The 24,982-nt window shown below is 45.0% G+C and overlaps 1 protein-coding gene across 5 annotated transcripts in view; it reads right to left on the bottom strand.

Moving 5' to 3' along the window:
- Positions 1-24,982, bottom strand: part of MARK3 (microtubule affinity regulating kinase 3) — a 110,906-nt gene that overhangs the window by 3,973 nt on the left and 81,951 nt on the right. For 2 of the 5 annotated variants that reach the window (XM_029060750.2, XM_007664977.3), the window contains 4 exons: positions 23,031-23,134; positions 10,017-10,274; positions 6,162-6,188; positions 2,638-2,682 (listed from right to left, as the gene is read on the bottom strand). In XM_029060750.2, the coding sequence (XP_028916583.1) occupies positions 2,638-2,682; positions 6,162-6,188; positions 10,017-10,274; positions 23,031-23,134 (434 nt within the window). The remainder of the gene's footprint in view (positions 1-2,637; positions 2,683-6,161; positions 6,189-10,016; positions 10,275-23,030; positions 23,135-24,982) is intronic. The other 3 variants (XM_007665045.3, XM_007665016.3, XM_007665088.3) reach the window with 3 other exon arrangements.

The raw sequence follows: 24,982 nt of genomic DNA, 5'->3' as shown, positions 1-24,982 counted from the left end.
CCAAAGTGCTATGACGATAATCCAAGTGCTTATCCTATCCCACCTTGATTACTCTATCAGGGTGACCTCCCGGCCCCCTGCCTCTCCCCACTCCTATCCAGACTCTGCTGTCCAGATCATTTTTCTACAAAAACATTTAGTCCACGATTCTCTATTCCTCAAGAACCTCCAGTGGTTGCCCACCCATCTCTGCATCAAACAGAAACTCCTTACCATCAAGTGTAAGGCACTCGATCACCTTGCTCCCTTCTGCCAACTCGCTGCTCTCCTACTACAACCCAGCCTGGACACTCCGCTCCTCTAATGCCAACCCACTCATGGCACGTCAATCTCATCTATCTCGTTGCATCCCTCTCACCCACGACCTGCCTCTGGCCTGGAACCTCGTCCCTCCTGGTATCCTACCACCCCTCCTGCCTCATAGCCTATAGACAATTCCTCTCCACCCCCTTCAAAGCCTTAATGAAGGCACGTTTTTTCCAAGAAGCCTTCCCTGACTAAGCGCTCTTTTCCTTCTCTTCCACGCCCTTCTGTGTCATCTTGACTTGCACCCTTCATTCATTCCACTGTCCCAGTCCCACAGCACTTATGTATATATCCATAATTTATTTTTTTTCTCCTAATGCCTGTGTCCCCCTCGAGGTTGTAAACTCGTGTGGGCAGGGAATGGGTTTGTGATATTGCACTCTCCCAAGCACTTAGTACTGTGCTGTGCACACAGTAAGCACTCAATCAATACGACTGATTGACTGAAGTGGTGTGGGGCTGAGGTTGGGACGGATACCACGTACCCAAAGGTCACAGATCCGAGTGCACAGACAACGCAGAAGGGAGAGGGAGCTGGGGGGGAGGGGTGGAGGAGAGGGGGCTTTCTCCTACTTTTAGTAGCCTCTTAATCGAGGCCCCCTCTACATCTCATCACCAGAAAAAGCAGCTGCGGGTCTCTTCCAGTTCCTCAAGTGCTGTGATACCGTAGGGTCCCCAAACTCCAAAAATGGCACTATGCCAGCCGAGCCCCCACAGACCGAGAATTGGGACAACCTGGATTCATTCTCCCTGCCATGCCTAGCAAGGTCTCAGTAGAGGGGCAGTGACAGGGGTCTTGTTGGCTCAGGATTCACCTTCTTCGGGATGCTATGGGGCCCGGCAGTTGCCCGATGAGGCCTAGCAGTCATGGAAGCCAATCTTGGGCTCTGACCAATCTGGGGGTGGGCGGTCGCGACACTAGGGACAGAGATGAGGGGTGGGGCCTGGGTGTGGTCCAGACCTAGCCGGGAGCTGACTCGCTTTAGGGCCTTGGATCTGAAAGGAGCTAAGAGCCGGTCAGATCCCGTGCAGCTGTATTTACTTAGCATAGTGAAAGGTATTACATTATTAAGCCAAGGTGGTCTTTGGAAGGCCAAATAACTTGATTTAGATTACTATATCTTGGACATATCATCAGGAGGGCTAATTCTCTGGAGAAGACACTAATGTTAGGAAAAGTTCAGGGAAAACGTGGTCGAGGCAGACTGGCAGCTAGATGGCTAGAGACCATAGCAACAATAACGGAAGAACCGTTAGCAAGGTTATGGATCACGGCAGAAGACGGGATATTCTGGAGAAAATGTATCCAAAGAGTCGCTGTGAATCGGAAACGACTCGGCAGCCCTTGGTGATAACAGTGAAAGTTAAATGCTCCAGATTTCTAGCCAAAATCACCACCAAGGAAAGGTTATCCCATGAATGAAGTTAAAAACTTTCAGTACATTGAGAAATATATTTTTGAAAATATACCTTAGGGAAGCATCTTATAGGCTCTCTTCCCGCCCCCACATCCTTACCACTAAAATGCCACTGACCCAAGGTGCCGGATTCATGGAAATCAATAAATCTGGAGGTGAATGGTTCAAATATTGCAATCTGTACAGTCAGGCCTTAAGGGAAAGTTTTGGGGCTTGTTTTTTTTTCCAAATTACATAACTGCAGCATGTTGTAGATGAATATGCTGCTTTACGTAGGATATAACACCCAAGTATAAAGATGCTGCTCGTCACCCTGTTTAATTCTATAAAAAAAACACAGCCTGACTCATTGAACTGAAGGGAACATAGTCTGGTCAAGCACTTCATACCTGCATGCCTGGAATGATGGTCTAATGGCCCGAATACGGGCACATGCAACCTCTCAGCCAACATAAAACACATGCAGATTTAAAGCACTACTCATTTCAGGGGAGATCTTCCTGACCAGCCTATGCAGTGGGGCTGACGACCCAAGTCTCAGGAAGAGCAGTCATCATCATGCTCATCATCATCAATGGTATTTACTGAGCGCTTACTATGTGTAGAGCACTGTACTGCGTGCTTGGTAGAGTACAATAAAATCGAGTTGCCAGTCACTGCACATCACCACCCCCAATATTACTGCGGTTTTGCAACTGCATTGGACCCAGACCTACTTTCACCCTCTCCAGGCCTTGTCACAGTAATCAGTATCCATGCCGAGTGTTGGGTGTAAACCGGAAAACGAGCAACTGAATATAAGTGATCCGCTGAGCATCTGTGACTGCTCAGGGTGAAGGAGACAAGAAACGAGGGGATAAGATTAAAGCAGACGCACCCTGAAGGAATAATTCAATAAAATTATTACCCTCACCTTGAACCCTCAGATCTCCCGTTCCGCTCATATTCAGTCGGGAGCCTCAATGAACAGAAGGCGGAAGCAAAGGGAAACGGGAAAGAGAAGATAAAATCTTACAAAAGGCCACAACTCTCCACATAAAACAGAAACAAATCACAGATCAAGTCTTTATCCAACTTCTGATTACACTTTCGAGACTTGTCAGAACTTTACCACTGAAATTCTGGGGTAGAAGTGGTCGGTTATTGCTTCCAGTGAACGGAAGGTTGCCGGGCTGCGGGCTGAACAGCTGGCGTTCATTGGTAAATGTAATTCCTCCCTGCCAGGAATCTTGAGATAAATGATGTTCAAGCCATACGAACTCCCAGAGAGTAAATACTTCCATTCAGGAGGGAAAAGGGGGAAAAACAGGTAAACTTTTCAAGCTCCCTGCAATTCTGGAATAGCCAGGCGGCTTACTCTGCAACCACCCCATCAGACCTGAAGTGGGAGTGCCATCGGGAGATCACAATAGCAGATGGCAATAGCAGAGTGTCCATCTGTAGACGGCAGAACTTCCACGGACCGCAGGGACCAAGTTCAGGTCAGAGCAGGCCGGCCGTCCCCCGCCCCTTCCAGCCTCCTCTTCAAAGAGACTCTAGTGGACCAGCAGGTTGAGTGCTATACCAACCCTGGGCGGTGGACTACTCTACAAGGGCAGGGGGTTTCCAGCAAAAAGTAAAGTACCTCTGCCAAAGCACTGGAGTCCTTCAACTGCCTCAAGGGTGGCAAAAGATAGGAGTCCCTGGAACTCAACTCTCCCCTAAAGCACCGGAAAGATTATTTCCCTTCCAAGGATAATTCGTTCGGTCGTATTTACGGAGCACTTACTGTGTGCAGAGCACTATGCTAAGTGGTTGGAAGAGTATAATATAACAACAAAAAGACACATTCCTGCCCACAGTGAGCTCAGAATCTTGAAGACTGCTCCTCTAGGGATAAGAGGTGAGAGGTTCTACTTACTGAATTGCACTGGGGCACTTCTGAGAGGACGACCCTGTTCCTAACTCAAATGCCTACCACTTCTTCCTCCTTCCTGTAAATCGCTGTCTCTCCTGCTAGACTGTAAACTCCTTGAGGGCAGGGAATGTGTCTACTAACCCCTTAAAAGAGCTCAGGACAGTGCTTTGCACAGAGTAGGTGTTCAACAATAACTATGGTACTTGTTAAGCGCTTATGCTTTCTATGTACCAAGCACTGTACTAAGCACTGGAAAGACAGAAGATCGTCAGGCTGGATACAGTCACTGTCCACCCGGGACTCACGGTTTAAGTAGGAGTCGTGGCCTATGGAAAAAGTACGGGTTTGGGAGTCAGAGGATGTGAGTTCTAATCCCGGCTCTGCCACATGTCTGCTGTGTGACCTTAGGCAAGTCACTTAACTTCTCTGTGCTTCAGTTCCCTCATCTGGAAAGTAAGGATTAAGACTGTGAGCCCCATGTGGGAAAGAGACTGTGTCCAACCCAATTTGCTTGTACCCACCAAAGCGCTTAGTACAGTGCCAGGCACATAGCAAGGATGTAACAAATACTGTAATTATAATATAATAATAATAATTTAAGTGCTTACTATGTGTAGAGCACTGCTCTAAGCGCTGGGGTAGATACAGGGTAATCAGATTGTCCCACGTGGGGCTCACATTTTTTAATCCCCATTTTTACAGATTAGGTAACAGAGGCACAGAGAAGTTGTGACTTGCCCAAGGTCACACAGCAGAAAAGTGGTGGAGCTGGGATTAGAACCCATGACCTCAGACTCCCAAGCCCGTGCTCTTTCCACTAAGCCACACTGAGTGAATAGGATTTAATCTCCATTTTACAGACGAGGGAACTGAAGCCCAGAGAAGTGATGACTTGCCTGAAGTCATGAGGCAGATGAGTGGCGGATCCAGGATTAGAACCCAGGTCCTCTGACTCCTAGCCCCATGCTCTTTCCACTAGGCCACGCTGTTTCTCTATATTAACTCTTGATTGACCCTGTGGGGGAAGGGCATCTTCTGGACAACTTCCAAAGAGTCATGAACTCTTTCGTATGAGTAGAAGGGCCAGAGACAGAATTACCACTTAGTTGGGAATGGTTCTCTGCTAATTCTAGCAAGAGTTCCCACCCCTCTAAGAGGGGAATCATTTCCTCAGGTCAGGTGTACTGCAGAAAGGAGACCTGGGGCTTAGAGAATCCAGGTCAGGGCCAGCACTAAGTGCTTCCACCAGCCTCTGGATCGTTTCTAACTGGGACTTGTTTCTTAAATGAAAAATAATTTGCACCACTGCCCGCTACTCCCGTTGAAAGGTTAACGTGCCAACGGTACTTCTAAATAGAAGTGAGTTGGCAGCTCCATATAACATCTACAGTAGTACAGACTTGACAGGGGGAGTTTACACATTTTTAAATGTCATTCTCTGCCCTGCCCTCTGGGCTTTCTATTTATTTTCTCCTAGAACAGCCAAGATTCTGAAGTCCAAGCTGTTATTTGTCTAACAGAAAGCTTCGTGGTGAGTTGCAAACTGGGAGAAAGCACTGACAAAGAGACGCTTGGCTGAAGCAAACTGGTTCCTGGTTAATCCTAAACACGTTTTCATGGACAAAAATTTCCCAAGAGTGTTGGTAGGAGCTTCTCTCACTTTCCTTTTCTTGTCTGGCCACTCAGAAAATTACTCAATCTATCATGTCATCCGGTACTCTACCTTGCATTTAAGCCGAGGTTACAGTTCAGAGGTTTTGAGGTACTCTGAGCGTGGAGGGAGATGGGGTTGGCTTTAGGGACCAGCTGGAGGAACTGGGGGAATTAAGGTATGGGGCGGGGCACTACTGTGATATGGTCCCAAGCCTCTCGAATCCCAGTCCCTGGCTTCTAGAATATGTTTCCCTAATTCTAAGTAAAACTGTCTCCTTTTTTGGAAACACTCGTCCATCGTTATTAGTTAGCCACCTTCAACTAAATTTCCACTCAACTGTGAGTAAACGGTACTCTAGCCCTATTTGACTTAAATTTAGTGCCTTTTTCCCATCCTTGATAAAACCTGATTAAACTATGTGCTATTCTCTAGTGTAAGCTTATGCAATCATCATAATCCTCTTCAAAAGAGCCAAAAAAAATAACGGTGACACAGATATCACTTACCTTCACAAGCTTGTGGCTATACGATTATAGTGCAATAATGTTATCAAACACCCCATTCTTCCAATAGGTACATGCCAAGTATATTAGTACAGAGAACAGAATTATTGTGATGCTAATAATTATACCAAAGAAGAAAAATGCAAGAGCATGCTTAGCTTCTTGTTACATGGGTGCCAGACTCCCTCAAATATGGGACAGAGTTAATGCACTTCCTTCCTTACTCTCCTTTAAATGAAACACGGATTTAGTTCTCAGCAGAAAGTTTAGTTTTAAGAAAACCAAGGCTAGGAAGCCAAACCTGTTGTTAATTGCATGAGCCATTGAGGGGTGGGGGTGGGGGGGTGTTGCGGTGCTAAGAGATACAGACAGATAAATCCTACCTTTTGATAAACCTGAAAGACATGTTTCTAAAAGGGATTAAGCCAAAAAAAATAAACAAACAAAAATGATTGGTATAAATCAATTGAAAAATCCAGTCAATTAGTGAAACAAATGAAAACAGCAAATAAAGCAGGGCTTCTCATTTTACTATGTCAGGAAGAAACAATGTGTTTCATAACTTTGATGTAAAAAGAGATATTTAAAATAGTGATTAACTGAGAATCGTGTCTTAACTGTGGTTTATTTGGGAAAAGAATCAAAAGGTGACTTTAAAGCATTTAATTTTAACTATTTAAAACACATTTTTATTCCTGAAAAGTTAGGGCTGTTTATTCATCTTAGAAATGAAATTTAGAGCCAGTGTTAAAAAGAAATGAAACTGGGCTTTACTAATTCAGTCATTTGAAGTAGACAAATGAGAACTAACTTGCTCAAATAATATTTTTGTATGACTCTAGGGGTAAGAACCTAAACCTTGTGAACCAAGCTCCTTAACCTTTAACACTATATGTAAGCACAGCAAGGAGCTAAAAACCCACAATCTTTTGTTATTAGATATCCAGTTCCCAAAGAGAGGGTGTTTTCAAGATTAATTCAACAGGGTTTTTACTTTACAAGTGATCTCATTCTTGGATGTTCAATAGCACATTGTTTTCCAATAGGCAACTTCTTATTTCTAAAAACTGCCTTAAGGGTTTTTGTATATCTATTGCAGCAAGAATAGTTATTCCACTTGCAAACTGAATTAAAAAAACAGTATGTTCCAAGGACTTAACAGACCTTCCCAAGCTAGAGAACCAAACATTGAGCTACCAAGAGTACTGGGAACACAATGGATGTCTTACTGCAGAATGTGACTTTGTCATCTGGAAAAGAGCATTACTTAGACTGTAAAAGGGCAGGGACTGTGTCTGAACCCATTAACTTGGATTCACTCAATCGTATTTACAGCGTTTACTGTGCACTGTATTAAGTGCTTTTTGTATCTATCCCAGCACTCAGAACAGTGCCTGGCACATAGTAAAGGGTCTAACAAATATAATAATAATGATAGTAATAATAATTTTTTGAAAAAGTGATTCTACTCATTCAAAAATCTCCTGGACAAGAACTAAGATGATGTCTTGGCTTCGTTGCACAACTTTAGACTGATGTACAAGAGCCTGGATCTTTAAACTCCAAATGGGACCTTTGGATTTTTTAATCATTTACGGTCATTCTGGCAACCTGGGCAGTCTGGCGAAGCCATCGAGTAGACAGGTTTTTGGAGTTTATGACCCCCCAAAATGACATTTTTAATTCGATTTTGCAGTTTTTAAAAACAAAATAAATGTGGTATATTGTAAAAATAGACCATAAGGGTTAAAAATACAGCTGCAAGTCTGAATTAACTACAACATTAATCTTTCATGTTCTTCTCCATTGATATACCTTGATCTTATTGGGGAAAGAGGACTTAACATAAGCACTGCTCAAGGACTGAGACTTTACGAATGCAAGGAGATTATTCTAGAATGAGATTACTTATATTTTACAATTCTTCATCATGGCTTCAAACTGGGAATTATCATTTCCAGCTTTGGAGAGGGGACAGGAAACTGTTCACTATCCCTCCCCAGCTTCAAAGCCTTATTAAAGGCACATCTCCTCCATGAGGCCTTCCCTGACGAAGCTTTCTTTTCCTTTTCTTTGACTCCCTTCTGCGTTGCCCTGACTTGCTCCCTTTAATCATCCCCCCGCCCAATCCCACAGCATTTAACTACGTATCTGTAATTTATTTACTCATATTAATGTCTTTCCCCACTCTAGACTGTAAGATTGTTGTGGGTAGGGAATATGTCTGCTGTATTGTTACACTATAGTCACCCAAGTATTTAATAATAATGTTATTTGTTAAGCGCTTACTATGTGCAGAGCACTGTTCTAAGTGCTGGGGTAGATACAGGGTAATCAGGTTGTCCCACGTGAGGCTCAAAGTCTTAATCTCCATTTTACAGATGAGGGAACTGAGGCACAGAGAAGTTAAGTGACTTGCCCACAGTCACACAGCTGACAAATAGCAGAGCCGGGATTTGAACCCATGACCTCTGACTTCCAAGCCCATGCTCTTTCCAGTGCTCTGCACACAGTAAGCTCTCAATAAATACGAATGACTGATTGAAAGGAAATGGTGGAGAATGGGCTATTCCCCCTCTCCAGGAGGTAGCTAGGTTACACAAGGAAGAACCAAGGGAAATTGGGATGTCACTTGCCTCTTCTGGGACTGATGAGTTTTATTTGGGATTTTTAGGTGCATTCATTTTTGGAAATGGGATGGACTCAAGTACTCCTTAAAGAACCTTACAGCTTTATAGTTTATCCCCTCAACTTCTGCTCAAATATGTTGAGTCCTAAAACTGGGAAGGTCCGGTTCTCTGTCTCTTCAAGTTCCTCTCTCTCCACATGAATATTGAATAAAATCTTCCCCCATTTGGGGACTTTAAAATTTGCCAATCCCCTAAGCGTCCAATTTTTGCTAGGGACCACCGTCAGGGTGGAAGACAGATCAATACACTTGGCTGTTTCGGGGTGGATGGATGAAAGATCTACTGTGTGACCTTGGGCAAGTCACTTCACTTCTCTAGGCCTCAGCTACCTCATTTCTAAAATGGCGACTGGGACCGAGCCCCACATGGGACTGGGACTGTGACCAACCTGACTTGTTTCTAATCGCCCCAGCGCTTATTATAGTGCCTGACACATAGAAAGACTTAACAACTACCACGGTTGTTATTATTATTGATCTGGAATGAAACCAAACCAGGAAAGGAACCTGGTGGCTGGAGGCTGAACGGCTATCACATACTTTAAAAGCAAAGGACATAAAATGGGATGGGATTACGGAAAGGCAATGGGCAGGGCAGGGAACAGGAGGAAGTGGCACATTGCCAAAGAGTGTATTTTCAATCCAGGGCAGCCGATAAACAAGAATGCCTCTGTTGGTCCCACTTAAAGAGCCCTCCCTGAAACCTTCCCCTCACGTTCAAACAAATCTAGTTTCTTAGTGCTTGCTGGGATAATGTGCCCTGAAATGTTCTCAGTCTACCCAAGGGCAGATCCCCAGCGCATAGTACAGTGCCTGGCACATAGTAAGCACTTAACAAATACTATTATTATTATTAGTATGTGGCTGTGAGAATCTGGCCTTCCTGGCTTGGCTCCAAGGCTCCGCGTCTCTCTAATCAACCAGCCTGGCACCCAGTCGGCTGGTCATTCGAGGAGACGGGCGCCGTCTCTCCTGGGTGGGGTTTTGCACTCTATTTTTGAGAACCATCTCTCTCTTTTATCTTCTCGAGTCCTGGGTGCCTTTAGGAATATCTCTCTCAATTCAACTGGACGTGGGAGTCGATCCTAAGATTTGAACTCCAGAGAATCTAGTGGACCTCACAGCCCAAGAAGTTTCACCTTCTCTCCTGAGCTCAGCCTCCTCGAAGCTTCCTAACTTTGTGCCAGATGCATGGCATGGTACTTATGTGTCGGGAAACTTTACCAAACAAATGTACCCGGACTTCTAAGGAGAATTAAAAAAAAAAAATCAAACCGTTTTGGATGACGTGACTGCATATAGCTAATAGGTAACTTGTTTAAAATCTCTAAAATCTACCCCAAAAGGCTTTTTAGGTGTCAAACTTCTAGACGCTAATGAAATTTGGCCCTCACAAACTTATAAATAATACAGACGAGGCAACCCAAAATACACGGACAGAAGACTGAGTGAAGTTTTTGAGCAGTGGCTGCAGATAACGGAGGGCAAAGCGCCTATTTATGCTTTGGTCGTTCACAGGAAAGGAAACGGAAACCCTCGCGACACTTACCTGCGGGTGAGTTTGGACGTTAATTTACTAAAGAGGTTAGTGGAGCCCCTGCTTCGGGTCTGGGAAAGTGGCGTGGCTTCATGGGACAGGCTGGGTGATGCCGGCGGGCCGTTGTAAGTGGCTGTGCGCCGCTCCCGGGGCTGGCCATGGAAAGTGCTGCGACTGGCCGTCCCTCTCGGAAAGCGGATGCGATCCGGGGTGGCGGCGCTGCTGATGCTGTGGGTCGAAGCGACGGGCGTTCTCTGATCGGGAATAGTGCTGAAGGAGAGGAAGAAAGGAGACGGGCTCGGTGTTTTGACCACTGTCTGCGGAAACCCTGGTTTCAGGGGCGGGGAGAGGGGAACGCTGCACAGACGTAAAAATCTACAGGCACGGTACATCTTTCACCCACTGGAGAGGATCAGAAGTCAAAATATATTCAAAACTGAAGGATCTCTTGGAAGGAATTTGGAGCAGAAAGTTCTTGAAACAGAAACTGGTGCAAAGGGAACAATAAAATATTTATAATGGAGCAAACCAGCAGGGAACTTAAAGGAACGGTGCGGATAGATGTCCAAGGACAAGAAGAATGCATGGCAACTCTGTGAAAGAAGAAAGGCTAACTAGCTAAAGCTCCTCTCCCATCCCACTCCATCTGCATTCCTGCAGGTCACCTTGCCAATTAAACAGAATCTAATTAACAGAGGCACACGCAGGCAGAATTTAAGAGTAGGCAAAAGAAAAGTTTTCAAAGCATATACAAAGTAAAAGCACTGGCCAACATCTCATGCTAAAAGCAACTGGGAGGGGACAGGGAATTTGGTTCCTTAAAAAGTGTACAAAAACTAATGACATAATGGCATAAGGGTATCAAAGGCAACCAGAAACACAAGTCACTGTACGCATAAATAAAATCACACTGAAGGGGTCACCCCTTAGAGACAACCAGAACGAAGTCTAGGACTAGAAAAATCCACGGCACAAACTTAAGCACTGGGTACACATCAGCTGGACAAGAGTTGCGTTTGTGCTTACATAGACTTGGAGTCATTTCCTTGACTGTCTATTGGAGGCAACATCATCTTGGGCTGCCCAGAGGCTGACATGGACATCGACTTCTGATGTCTCAGCCGAATACAGGTGGAAGATGTGGTACAAACTGAGGCGGGGCTAGCTGCGTAAGCGAACATTTCTGTCAGGCTGAGTGGGGGGGGTTTGGGTTCAGGCAGAGGCAAAAACAACAGTAGGATGGACCAATGACAAAGAGAAAACTGCATTTTAAACAAGTATTTTCCTCCCCAAATCATCTTATTTTTGGAAAGATTGAAAAATCAAAATAAAAAAGAGCTCTATCAGCAATCGATCTATGGGAGTTGGGGCAAATTTGCCAACTCCGTACTTCTTAAAGCCTTTAAAAACAGTCTATCAAACACCCAGGAGGATAATAACCACCTGCTCATTTTAAAAGGGCAGAAGCGGGCTGCTGACCGTCTGCAAACAAAAACCTGAGCTTTGTCATATTCCAAGGTGTGCAAGAAGGGTATCTTTAATAACAACCTTTAAATGTTGTGTCCACTAATCTAAAATGCACGTATACAGAAAGTATTAATAGGTAGTCTTCAGGGATTGTTATTCTCCTGCTCCTGAAATTAGCACTGCCTCCATTACAAGAATTAGCAAACTGCTGAGATAATGGCTCTCCACTTAACTGTTCACTCCTGCTACACTAAAGTACTTACAGAGATCCCATTTCACAAATGGCACAAATGGAACCGAAGGGGGCTAAGTTCACAGAGAAAGGTACAGCAGAAGCATCATCTTCCTCGTCATCAATTGTTTTTATTGAGCACTTAATGTGTGCAGACCACTGTATTAAGCACTTGGGCGAGTACAATAGAATACGTGTTCTCTGCTCACAATAACGTTACCAGGTCACCTACCCCTAGGCGGAAATTTACATTTAAATAGCCCCCAACCTTCGAACAGCTGCACCCTACCTCCCCCTGCCCCACCACTCTGGACACCTGCTTGTAGGAACAGCTCAACTCAAAGGTGTATTCTGCTTTTCTAAATGGCATTTGTTAAGCCACTTACTATGTGCCAGGCACTTGTACTAAGCGCTGGGCTAGATCCAAGCTAATCTGACTGGATGCAGTCCCTGCCCCAAATGGGACTCACAGTCTTAATCCCCGTTTTATCGACGAGGGAACTGAGGCACAAAGATGTTAAGTGAATTGCCCCAAGTCACACAGCTGACAAGTGGTGAGCTGGAATCAGAACCTAGGTCTTCTGACTCCCAGGCCCCATGCTTCCCATGGGGGAAGCAGCATGGCTCAGTGGAAAGAGCCTGGGCTTCAGAGTCAGAGGTCATGAGTTCGAGTTCCAGCTCTGCCACTTGTCAGCTGTGTGACTGTGGCAAGTCACTTAACTTCTCTGTGCCTCAGTTACCTCATCTGTAAAATGGGAATTCAGAATGTGAGCCTCACGTGGGATAATCTGATTACCCTGTATCAACCCAAGTGCTTAGAACAGTGTTTTGCACATAGTAAGTACTTAACAAATACCAACATTATTATTATGCTCTTTCCACTAACCCATGCTGCTTCTCCTTTAAGGCTGCTTCTTTCTTCCCCAACGATCCTAAAAAGTAGGGTTTCAGTTTCTTTAAGTTTCCATCAGGATCTGCTTTGCGGGGATCCCTCAACACACAAATCTGAAGTGCAAGGGATGTACACACCTACTAGGGATCGAGGGGGCTACCCACAACTTGAATAAGCAGCCTCAGGGCACGAATCTCAGCGCACAAATCTAAAGTGCAAGGGATGTCCACACCTACTATGGATCGAGGGGGCTGTCCCCAACTTGAATAGAGTGTCTCATCAGCAGCCTTCTGCTCCAAATGCTGCCATCAGGAGGTTTCTTTCTACTCCTCCTTAGACTTGGTCCCTCCTATGAAAACTATAAGCCCCCTATGGCACAGGGACTTTGTCCAACCTGATTAACTTGTATCTACCCCAGGACTTAGAACAGTGCTCGGTCAATAGTAAGTTCTTAACCAGTACCATTACTCTAGCACCCTACACTGATCAAGCCCCCAAGCTAAGAACCCAGATGCCCCACCTGCTTCATTCCTTTCTTTGGAAGGCACATGACCTCGACCTCTCGATTAGATCATAGAAACAATGGAGGACAGAGGCAATGAAAATCACAGCTTTTTCTGGAGCTCTGAGATGGGGGCTTCACAAATCTGAGTACCATTATTAAGCCAAATTTTTCAGGGTTCCCAAAGTAGTGTGTGTTTTGTTGTCTGTCTCCCCCTTTTAGACTGTGAGCCCGTTGTTGGGCAGGGATTGTCTCTGTTGCCGAATTGTACACTCCAAGTGCATAGTACAGTGCTCTGCACACAGTAAGCGCCAATAAATACGACTGAATGAATACCCAACACTAATTTGGTCCAAAATGGTTTTTCTAGGTCAAAGCTCCCTCTCCAAAACCTCACCTCCAGGACAGGGAATGTGTCTGTTTACTGTTATACTTACCCAAGTCCCTCTCAGGGTTGTACCTGGCCCCAGTGGTCTACCAGTCGTGACTATGGGAGGGAGAGTCAAGCAGAGGCCTACCATTCCATTCCTAGCTTGGCCAGTGGCTAGCGAGTGGAAGGCAACCTGCTCCAAGTCAAAACTCACCCGAGCTGGGCAGCAACAGCAGGGGAGAGAGTCGAGGGCGGAGACTCATGTTTACTGCGCAGAAGGAGGCAATGGTAAGCCACTTCCCTATTTTTACCAAGAAAACTCTGTGGAGACTATCAGAATGATTGCAGACGGAGAGTGGGTCGTTCTGGGAGAGATGTGTCCATGATGTCTCTATGGATCGAAAATGACTCGATGGCATAGGACAAGACGTTCCCAAGAGCTTAGTACGGTGCTCTGCACACAGTAATCACTCAATAAATATGACCCACTGACTGACCTCCCTGCCCTCTGGTGCTCTCCTGTTTAAAGAGGAAGTGGAGTGAATGGGTGAGGGAGAAGGAAAGACTTAAGAGCCGACCCAAAGACTGAGTTCCCTGAGCGGTTCTCTCTGGGTGAGTGCTTCATAAGGTAGGTACTCCTTATCTGCAAGCCTATCCTAGGGAACACAATGTAACTACTCCCGCGTAATGCCCACGGCAAAACTCATCTCTCTGCTTAAGGATAGAAATCAATGTTACAGGACTAAAATGTTCGTTGTGTTCTTTGAACAAATTGAGATTTCAAAATACAAAAAGACCCCCCCAAAACAAAAAAAACCCACTAAAAAATGGAAAAAAAGCCAACTGCTGCTTTGTCATTCCAGCCTTCGATTTTAAGTGACCTGTTAAGTCTTTATGAAGGGATGAGCAGGTTGGCTTTTTCATGAAATGCTCATTTTCTGACCTTAGCTGTACCCATCACCCTTAAGAATACATAGGAAAGAGAAGAGACAGCCACTTCATGACGTTTCCTTAAACACAATACCATCGGATCGGGTCAGAAGAAAAGATAGCACTCTCTCTTTCAGACAGATAACGATCTCAAGGTTCCAAACCTTGTGCTTTCTTTGTAAATTGCATGCTGAAGCACAAGAGGATCGTGTTAACCATAATCATGGACAAAATCATTCCCTCTGAAGGGAAGAGGCCAGGAGTAAATCGAAAACTCACTTTTTAAGGGATTCAAGTTTACGGAGCCACAACAATGAGATGACTGTCCCCAGACAATCTCCAACACCAGGGGGATTCTCGCTGGGCATTTTGGTGCTAAAACGATAAGCTCGTTTTCAGGACACTAAAAAATCGATAACATCATACCACGTGTGGGCCAAGCGCATTGCAGTGGATAGGTTGCAGCTCCAGTTATACATTCCTATTCTCACTGCGTTTTCAACAAGCTGTATATTGCCAATGAGTTACTTATAGAAGTATTAGCAACTTATTACACTGTTCTTAAATCAGCTGATAGAATTTAGTGAGCTCCTGTGCAGTGGTGCTAAGCATTTGTGAGAATACAACAGAGGGAGAAGACATAATCCCTGCCTTCAAGGAGTCTGTAATTTAAAGGGGAGCTAGACACAAAGGATTTGGGAGCAGGGAACCGTGTCTATTAACTCTATTACACTGCATTCTCCTAAGCACTCAGTAAAGTGCTCTGCACACGGTAAGCGCTCAATAAATATGAATGAATTGATTGAATAAAAGAGTGCCACAAGTGGTTGTGAGAGAATAAATGCTGAGGTCGCTGTGGGTTGGATAGACCCCAAGGAGAAGAAAAAACAATTGGGGAAAGCCTCCTGGTGGAGGTGAGATTTCAGGATTTTGAAGATGAGGAGAGCTGTGGCCTGGAAGATTGGAAGAGGGGTGGGGGTTCCAGACAGAGGCGGACAAGACTAAGGGGTGTGAGGCAGGAGAGTTGAAAACGAGGCACAGTGAGGTGAATCTGGAAGGAATGAACAATAGGGAGAAGTGAGTAAATGAGGGAGAGAGTAAAAGGAAATGAAGTTGGCAAATAGAACTATCCATCATTTTCTTGTATAAAAAATAATACGCAGACTTTCTAAGGAGGTATGATTAAGAGGGGTCAAAAAGAGGGGAGAAAGCACATGAAACATACAGAGACACAGAAAAGTCAGAGCTACAGAGGGAGCCAGCACCAAAGGGAGGGAGGCACTGTCAAAAGAGATAATGATGATGATAATATTCAATTCAATTCAATTCAATAGTATTTATTGAGCGCTTACTATGTGCAGAGCACTGTACTAAGCGCTTGGGATGAACAAGTCGGCAACAGATAGAGACAGTCCCTGCCGTTTGACGGGCTTACAGTCTAATCGGGGGAGACGGACAGACGAGAACAATGGCACTAAACAGCGTCAAGGGGAAGAACATCTCGTAAAAACAATGGCAACTAAATAGAATCGAGGCGATGTACAATTCATTAACAAAATAAATAGGGTAACGAAAATATATACAGTTGAGCGGACGAGTACAGTGCTGTGGGGATGGGAAGGGAGAGGTGGAGGAGCAGAGGGAAAAGGGGAAAATGAGGCTTTAGCTGCGGAGAGGTAAAGGGGGGATGGCAGAGGGAGTAGAGGGGGAAGAGGAGCTCAGTCTGGGGATAATAATTGTAGTATTTGTTAAGTGCTTACTACCCAATGAACACTAAGCACTGAGGTGGATGCAAAATAATCAGGTCGGACACATAGTCCCTGTCCCTCATGGGGCCCACCAGTCTAAGAAAGCACAAATTCACAATCACCCCCAAACCCAGGGATTCTGGGAGCCTGGGGAAGGGGAGGAGGAGCAGCAGCAGCTGCAATACTCCCTCAGCCCGGAACAGTAATCAGGACTTGCCTCAGTTTCCCCTTCCTCCTCCCCACTCCTGTTCTAGGTAGCTGGCTCACAGGTCACACAGACCCCCACGGTAGACTGCACGGACTCCTCTGTAGAACGGGAGCTTTACACACCTGTTTTGAGCGTTTATTTTTACCATTTCCCTTCCTACTTCCATCTTTAGGAAATGAAATGGTTCGCTAAACTGTCCAATGTGTAGTTAAACAGAAACAACCACACCTCATGTTCTCAGACTCTTGCCATCATTTAGAGAGGGATTGCCCAATGTTTCCCAGGATACTTTCCAATCTGACAGATCTTGGGGGGGGCGGGGACTGCATCTTTCAAGGTTGAAACTGTGAATGTTATCTGGCACTCCATACACCTAACACAGACTGAATTTCTTTAACACCTTTGATGGCTGCCAGAAGGGAGAAACAACCAAAACAGGTGCTAGGCATGGATCTGAATAAACATGAGGGGATGTACAAAGAGGCTTTGCATTTCCAGGGTTGTTGCATGGTTGCGTCATGGGAAACCTTCAGGATGGCCCTCTTTAATGGGAACAAGTTGCCTAGTGGAAAGAGCACGGGCCTGGGAGTCAATGGACCTTGGTTCTAATCCCAGCTCTGCCATTTGTCTGCTGTGTGATCCTGGGCAAGTCACTTCATTTTTCTGTGCCTCAGGTTCCTCATTTGTAAGATAGGGACGATAATAATTGTGGCATTGGTTAAGTGTTTCCTATCTGCCAGGCACTGTACTATGCACTGGGGTAAATATAACTACAGTGCTTTGCGCATAGAAAGCGCTCAATAAATACGACTGAATAATGACGTTGGACAAAGTCCATGTCTCACAAGGACCTAAAAGTCTTAATCCCCATTTTACAGATGAGGTAACTGAGGCCCGGAGAAGTGAGGTGACTTGCCCAAGGTCACAGCAGATGAGTGACAGAGCTGGGGTTAGAACCCAGGTCTTCTGACTCCTAGGTCTGCTCTTCTCTTTCCACGAGTCCACACTGTTCAGTGAACTTAGGATAAACAGTAGACTATAGTATGCTTTTGATTTGAAATGGACACATCTCTTGGGAAATCTTCATAAACTGCCAGGTATTAGTAAACTTACTACCAATAAAAAGTTAGGGCCCCTCCACCTTATGCTTCGCAGGCAGCTTCCGATACCTCTGCCTAGACAGGAATATCAGGTTGCTTAAAATCCAACCCCTCCTTCCTGTATTTCTCCTCTCTGTGCCATCATTCTTGGGCTTCAGGTTGAGTACCTGGCCTGTTGCCCGTGCCCAGGATTGCCCTGCTTGGGGTCCCAGGACCACTGCTCTGTCTGCTCCATCCTTCACTTTAGGGAACATGGAAAGAGAGGGGATTATCCCTGCTAGGAAAGGTGAGGGATGACGCTTAGGCAAGGGACCTGTACTCTCCAGGGCTCAGGTCTCTGAACAGTTTTTACGCCTCACAACTCTGAACCCTTCAGGAATCTGAGGCAAACCCCAGGGCCGTGATCTGACAGGGCCCCATTACCCAGCTTGAGAGAACTCGACTTCCTTCTTCAGGCACAGCACCAGATCCAAGCAGCCTGAGCTTTGCCAGCATTTGATTGCTGCAAGGAACAAGACAGTATGTGATGGGAGAAATGGTCTGGGCTCTGCCTTGGGAAGGCTTACTGCAGTCAGGAAGGCAAAGGCTGGGAGGAGACAAGACTGAACTTTACATAAATGTTAAGAGGGTGACGACTGAGCGGGAATAGAATTCTTCACCATGGTGTGAGGGCACCTATTAGCACCCGTAGGCTCAAAACCCACAAAAGGAAATGCTTCTTCACACAATGTGGTTAGCATGTGGTCAGCATTCATTACCACAGGAAGCTGGGCTCGTCAGAAATATCGGCAGACTCGAGAGGATGGATGGGTGGGTATGTGAAAACGTGTCTGGGGAGAAGCGTGTTAACCCTTAGTCTTGGAGGATGAGAAAGGGATAGATGACAGTGGTTTTCATCCTGGCCAGTCTAAAGGACTCTTGAAATTCAGCCTGATAAAGTTACAGCAGCACTTTGCTATATTGAACAAACAGCCAGGCTCAGCGGGCCTCCCTAGTCCTGGGGAAAAGAGGGCAGGAACGAGAAGGACGAGTGAAGAGGAGTTGGGGGCTTGAGGGGAAGATGACAGCCTAATCATTTGTTGGTATTTGTTAAGTGCTTACTATGTGCAGAAAGAACACTGTTCTAAGCACTGGAGGAGATACAGGGTGATCAGGTTGTCCCCCGTGGGGCTCACAGTTTTAATCCCCATTTTACAGATGAGGGAACTGAGTCACAGAGAAGTTGTGACTTGCCCACAGTCACACAGCTGACAAGTGGCAGAGCAGGGATTCGAACTCATGACCTCTGACTCCAAAGCCTGTGCTCTTTCCACTGAGCCACGCTGCTTCTCATCTAATCATTCTAATCCCTTCATTCGTTCATTCATCGTATTTATTGAGCGCTATGTGCAGAGCACTGGATTAAGAGCTTGAGAGACTACGATATAAAAATATAACAGACGCATTCCCTGCCCACAACAAGCTAGCTACGCTCCCTGAGCAGCAGGGAGCACCTCCAAGGAGAGGAAGCCTAGGACTGAAACACCATTCTGAACCCTAATGGTGTCCCCTCAAAGGAAACACGAGCTGAATGAGTGGCAGGACTTGTAAAATCATCAGACATTAGTTTCATTCGGCAAAAGACCAGCTTCAGGGTAAAGGGTCTCTGAATGTAACAGATACTCATGCTCTCGGTGTTTCAGGGGCAAGTGGAGTGACAGCTGACTTGTGCCCGAGTAGCTTACAGTTCCCTGAAAACTGGATTCTTCCCAGATAGCAAATTGACCATACTTTCCTTCATTTAGGGCACCAGCCTGATGAAAGGGGGTGGCAACTGATTGGAGAGTTTTTCACATGGTCTGGAAAGATTTTTTGCAATAGAGGTCCATTATGGGATCATAAAAGGAAAGTCAGGGGTGTTGGATGATGCACCCAAAACAGTGAATTAAGAAGACTGGATGCCTGAAAGGGAAATCACTACACCTATTAGAATGTAGGTTCCTTGTGGAGAGGGAACAATTTTGTTTTGTATTGCCTAAGCCCTTAGCAAAGCTCACTGCCCCAAGTGGGTGTTCAGTAATCAATCAATCAACGGTATTACTTTCTGAGTGTGTATGCAAAGGACTATACTAAACGCTTGGGAGAGGATGATACAACCGGTTGGTGGACACATTCCCTGCCCACAATGAGCTTAGCACCTACAGGACGAGCTCATGGTCTAGGAATCTAGACAGTCTAATGCAGGAAACACTCTTACTACTGTTACTTTTCCTCCAAGCACCCTGTTGCCACCACGGGAAGCAGAGCACGCTCCGTCAGGTAAACCATGGATCTACCTGTTCCCAGTGGTCCTTAGGCAAGGTGCTCGAGCAGGCTGGTAAAGTCACACTGAACCGAAAATAAAGAGAACCCTAAAGACAGATCCTTCATATGCGCTGACTGTGCTCGGTGATGGAAAGGGCAGCGGTCCTGGTGGACCCTAACAATGAAAGCCACGTGCCACGAAGGATGAGTAGCTCCATGGCAAGCCCGCAGATGGCTTTTCCTACTTTGCAGCAGCAGGCAGAGCACCTAGGCGGTAGATGGTCGGGAAAAGTACGGTTTATTTTTGGCACTGTTAGTTCCTCGAGGGAGCTTGAGCACAGCAGAATCTGCTCTGACATACAAGAAGTCAGGAAGAGAAGGAGCTCCTTGGAATTTGGCTACCTACACTTGCAGTTATGAAACGGTCAACTGATCAAACAGTGGAATTTCTTGAACTTGTTCTGAGCAAAAAACAGTGACTACAAAAAACTGAACAATTCTTCAGCCTATTCTGGAAGAGAATGGTGAAGCAATTTAGGAGGTAAAAAGAGTTAGCTTTTCTCTCAATATTCAGAAGCTACTAAATCAATCTAAGAAAAAATAAGGTTTGAGGAGATGGAACTTTGGGTGACATGACGAAGAACTGGGAGGTGGACATATTTGCTCACTGACTCTGTCCAACACAGAGGAAACCTCTCTCTTGCCGTCAACTGTCCCTCAGGTAAGCCACTGAAATTTTTTTGCTTTGTTCAACCTGCTCTCCCAATCAATCAATTGTATTTACTAAGTGCTTACTGGGTTCAGAGCACTGCGCTAAGCATCTGGGAGAATTCAATGTATCAGAGTTGGTAGACACATTCCTTGCCTTCAATGAGTTTAACTCAAGGGGAAGACAGACATTAATATAAATCAATTATGGATATGTAGATAGGTGCTGAGGGAAGGGTGAATAAAGGGAGCAAATCCAAATGCCAGCGTGATGCAGAAGGGAGCGGGAGAAGAGGAAATGAGGGCTTAGCCAGGGAAGGCCTTTTGGGGGAGATATGTCTTTAATAAGGCTTTGAAGTTGGGGAGAGCAACTGTCTGTTGGATAGGACGAGGAAGGGCATTCCAGGCCAGAGGAAGGACGTGGGGAGGGGTTGGCAGTGAGATAGACGAGACTGAGGTACTGGGATTAGGATGGCATTAGAGCAGTGAAGTGTGTAGGCTGGACTGTAGTAGGACAGCAGAGAGATAAGGTAGGAGGGGGCAACGTGATCCTATAAACCTGTGTCCCTACAGTTCCTCTGCTCCCGCACTTTCGTCCTCAAGACTGACTCCCCTGTCCAGTCCATCTCCTGCAGCAACAAAATCCCAAAAGCCCAACACACTCACCTATTAACTACCGTCTTAAACATTGTTCTACCATCCCAACTCATCCCCACCCAACCCCATCTTGTTGCACATTCTGTTCCGACCCACGTGCCTCGGTCTGCCAAAACAGGGAGTGTTTGGGAATGGGGTGGGATGCAAGTGGGAGGGGAAGACTTTCTCCTAGCCGCCCCGACCTTACTACCCCAGGGTTTTGAGAAACCTAAGGGGTGGGAGCTGGAATGGAACCACCTAGTAGAGATGGAGCCGGGTGGGTGGGATGAGTTAAATAAGAGAGAGAGAAAGTGTAATGGGTGGGTTCAGGATTTTAGCACAGATGGTTAAGGAGTGAGAAGGAAAGGGTGGTGAGTCATGGGAACAAATAAGTTTTTTTGGGTTTTTTTTTTTAATGGCATTTGCTAATCGCTTACTATGTGCCAGGCACTTTATTAGGTGCTAGGATGGATATATGATAATCAGATTGGACACAGTCCACGTCCCACATGGGGTTCACGCTCTTAATCCCGATTTTACAGATGAGGTAACTGAGGCCCAGGGAAATGAAGTGAGATTTGCCCAAGGTCATACTACAGACATGTGGTGGCGCTGAGATTAGAACCCAGGTCCTTCTGAATCCCAGGCCAGTTCTCTATCTACTAGACCATGCTGAATTCAAGGAGGGCAGAGTGAGAGGAGTGAAGGAGGCGGTGCAGGGGACGCAGCAAGTAAGATTCCATTGAGCTGACCAGTGACAGAAAGCAAATATGTGTCCCCTACTGCTGACCTCATGGCAGGAATCTAAAAAAATAGATTCATAAAAGATGCTTCACATCAGAATGACTTGAATGCTGTTTTCAAGTACATAGCAAGATTCTACCGAACACATCACAATGTGCTTAGCATCTGTATGGAAACAGTCCCAGAGGGCCGAAACCACAAAATTGCGCAGTTCAAAACTCACAGAACTATTCTAGGTATGGTGAGGCCAGCAGTTAAAGGCATTGGAGGGGCTGAGGCCATGCAGGGGAAGAGAAATTAGTTTTTAAGGGAAAGCAACAGATGTTCAATTTCTGGACTTCAGGATTAGTATTTCATAGTTCGATTGAGACATTTTTAGCTTTCAATATTGATATAAATCGAACAACGAAAGGCCTTTAAAGCAGGACAATTGGGATAATGTAAAGAACAGTCTTTGATGAGCAAGTCACAGCAGCCAATGTTAAGTCACTTCTTTCACATTCTTTATTAGCTCTGGAAGGAATATAGGCCTTTTTATACACTTGAAAGGATAATGAATTTGCAAGTGGGTGAGTAGGGAAAGACCCAACTGACCTAAGTCTTAATGGGGGTGAGACTCGACCAAATAAGATTTGATTTAGAAAGAAGTCAAGGCCATCGCACCCAGGAAAGCACTGAGTTGATGGTGTTCTTTCTACCTGCTGCATGGTTCACTTACAACCTGAAAGAAAGGCTGACTCCAGAACCATTCATTTGGCATTTTTCACTAAAAGTATTTTGATTAGATGTGGGTTGGTCCACTCTTCTTTTTCCAAACGGGGGAAGAGAAGATCGTATCCCAGTATGGGGAATGGATAGTCAGACCCGAACGTATTCGGCCATTAATTTTCCATTTACAAAACTCGAACACAGTCAGGAAGAGCACCTTTCCCAAAGAAGTCAGTTGAGATTACGGTTCCCCAGTTCATGGCCTTTTGTCCCTGCAAGAAAGACTCAGACTTCCCAAGAAACTTGGAATTTGCTGGTTAGCTGAGTGACATATAAATCAGGATCCAAGTCTACCTTGCTTACCTTTTACAGATTACTTACCCCTACTGTATCTTTTCAGTGCTTAAAAACTGGATATAAAATGTGTGTCCAGGTCACTTGACATGAAATATGGAAAAAAATATATACATTTACTGCGAAAAGTTACAAGATTTGTACCTGTTTTCCTTGCCATTTTGAATAACGGAATGCCGATCCGCGGTGGTTCTTTCGCTACAGACGTACGTATTTCGCCGCGTCATTCCTCCAGATGTTGTATTATTCTACGAGTAAGAATAAGATTGTGGATTTACAATGCTGTCTATTCGAAGTCCTTTTCTAATTTTTGATGCAATTTGGTGGTCTGGACAGCAAAGTAAAGAAAGCTACAGGGTGATCGCTCACTTTTTATTATATCAAGGGCCAAGTGCCACCAGTTCATTACGAAATGAAATTATGGTTGTCTATTCTGAATCTTTAAAGAAACCTGGACAGAAAACATGGAGAGACTAAGATCAGAAAGAAGAGGTTTGAATCACAAGTTGAAACTTTCAATGATATTCTTTAATGAAAATTCATACAGACTTTCAGTGAAATGTTTCTCAGCCAATGACTTTATGACATGGAACTGCACTGTTGTTTTTAAGTTTTACTATGAAATTGAACAAACACCATTGAAAAAATTGCAATGATATCCCCAGAGGAGATCAGGAATGTTAAAGAAACAGGAAATGAAACATCATATGGCTGACCAGGGAGGTGAAGAAAACCTGAGTTGTTTAAAAAGTGTTGACAGTCCACGAAAATGGGGTCTGTAGAGAAGGAGAAAACAAATTCAAGGAAAATGGAAATGAGAATTTAGTTTTCAAAGTGGAGTAGTATTTTCCAGATCAGAAACTTACAAAGAGAAAAAGGAACTACAGAAGTAGTTAATGAAGTATTTTGAAGGTAGTGCAGTGACCATCTCCAGGGCAAATATCCATTTGATTTGTACTGAGTAGGGCTTTTAAAGACGATTAAGAAATGATTAAGAAATGTGAAGTGGTTGAATTTTACCTCTTCCTCTACCAGTAAATCTGGACATCTGATCACATTAGGGATCTGCCTACTGATTACAGAAGGCAAGTTAAAAAGGAGTAAACAAAATAATTACCCTGAGTTTCCTTCTGAATAAAGTTCATGAAATTCTAAGTAAGCTCTGGATGGCAAGAGTGACGGTCACAGTAATGTTATCTGGAGAGGGATTATGAATCAAAGACGGCCACTTTCGCATCAGGGCAACACTTGAGAAGCATGCACTGATGATATGCCCAAGGTAGGGTGAGTGAGTGTGTTTACAGGGCACAAGAACATGAGCCAGTCAAGACAGAGGGCAAAGAGAACAAAATCTTTTGGAATAGGGATGGTCAAAATTAATATTCAGGAAAGGACTCTATTCAGAAAACCCAGTAGTCTTTATTCTCCATCTCTGGGAGCCATGGTGAGATGGAACAATGCTTTCTCCCACATTGTACTCTCCCAAGCGTTTAGTACAGTGCTTTGCACACAATAAGTGCTCAATAAATACGACGAATGAATGAATATTCTCAGCTCAAAGTGGGCATATTCCTGGGTGGGGGGTGGGGAACTGATCAAAACCCAGGAGCAGTCTGCTTCCAGGCACAGCCAACTCCTTTGAGAAGATTAAAGCTTTTCCCAAATATTGCTGCTCTGAAATGTGAGGGCCAGATGATGCCTTGCTGCCATGGCACTCTGGCACTCTCTGGTGCCCCCCTTGAGGCAATATTCCCTTTTCCAGATGAACTGGCCCGAGGCAGTGAGTGTGGCCTCACTTATGCTCCCTTATGATAACTTGATCCTAGGGCACAGAGGAAAAAAACAGCATTCCATCAAATTCTTTCCAGAATGACAGTTAGGAGACAATTACAAGATCAAGGAAGATGGGCTTAACATAGAGACGGTTACTGGGAAAAGAGTGGGATGTAGAGAAGAGGAGCTTAGAAAAGATGCCTAATTAAGGGTGAGTCAGGCCTTTTCTTAAAAAAAAACACACACAAAAAACCAAATCCAGGAACAAAGGTAAAGCAAACGAGGAACAGATGACGTAGCATGTTGGGGCTCCGCAACCTTTC

The sequence above is a fragment of the Ornithorhynchus anatinus genome, chromosome 1 (genome assembly GCF_004115215.2).
Source record: "Ornithorhynchus anatinus isolate Pmale09 chromosome 1, mOrnAna1.pri.v4, whole genome shotgun sequence".
Lineage (NCBI taxonomy): Eukaryota > Metazoa > Chordata > Mammalia > Monotremata > Ornithorhynchidae > Ornithorhynchus > Ornithorhynchus anatinus.
The sequence above is the reverse complement of the archived record's forward strand: the minus strand, read 5'-3'. Positions and strand labels throughout refer to the sequence as shown.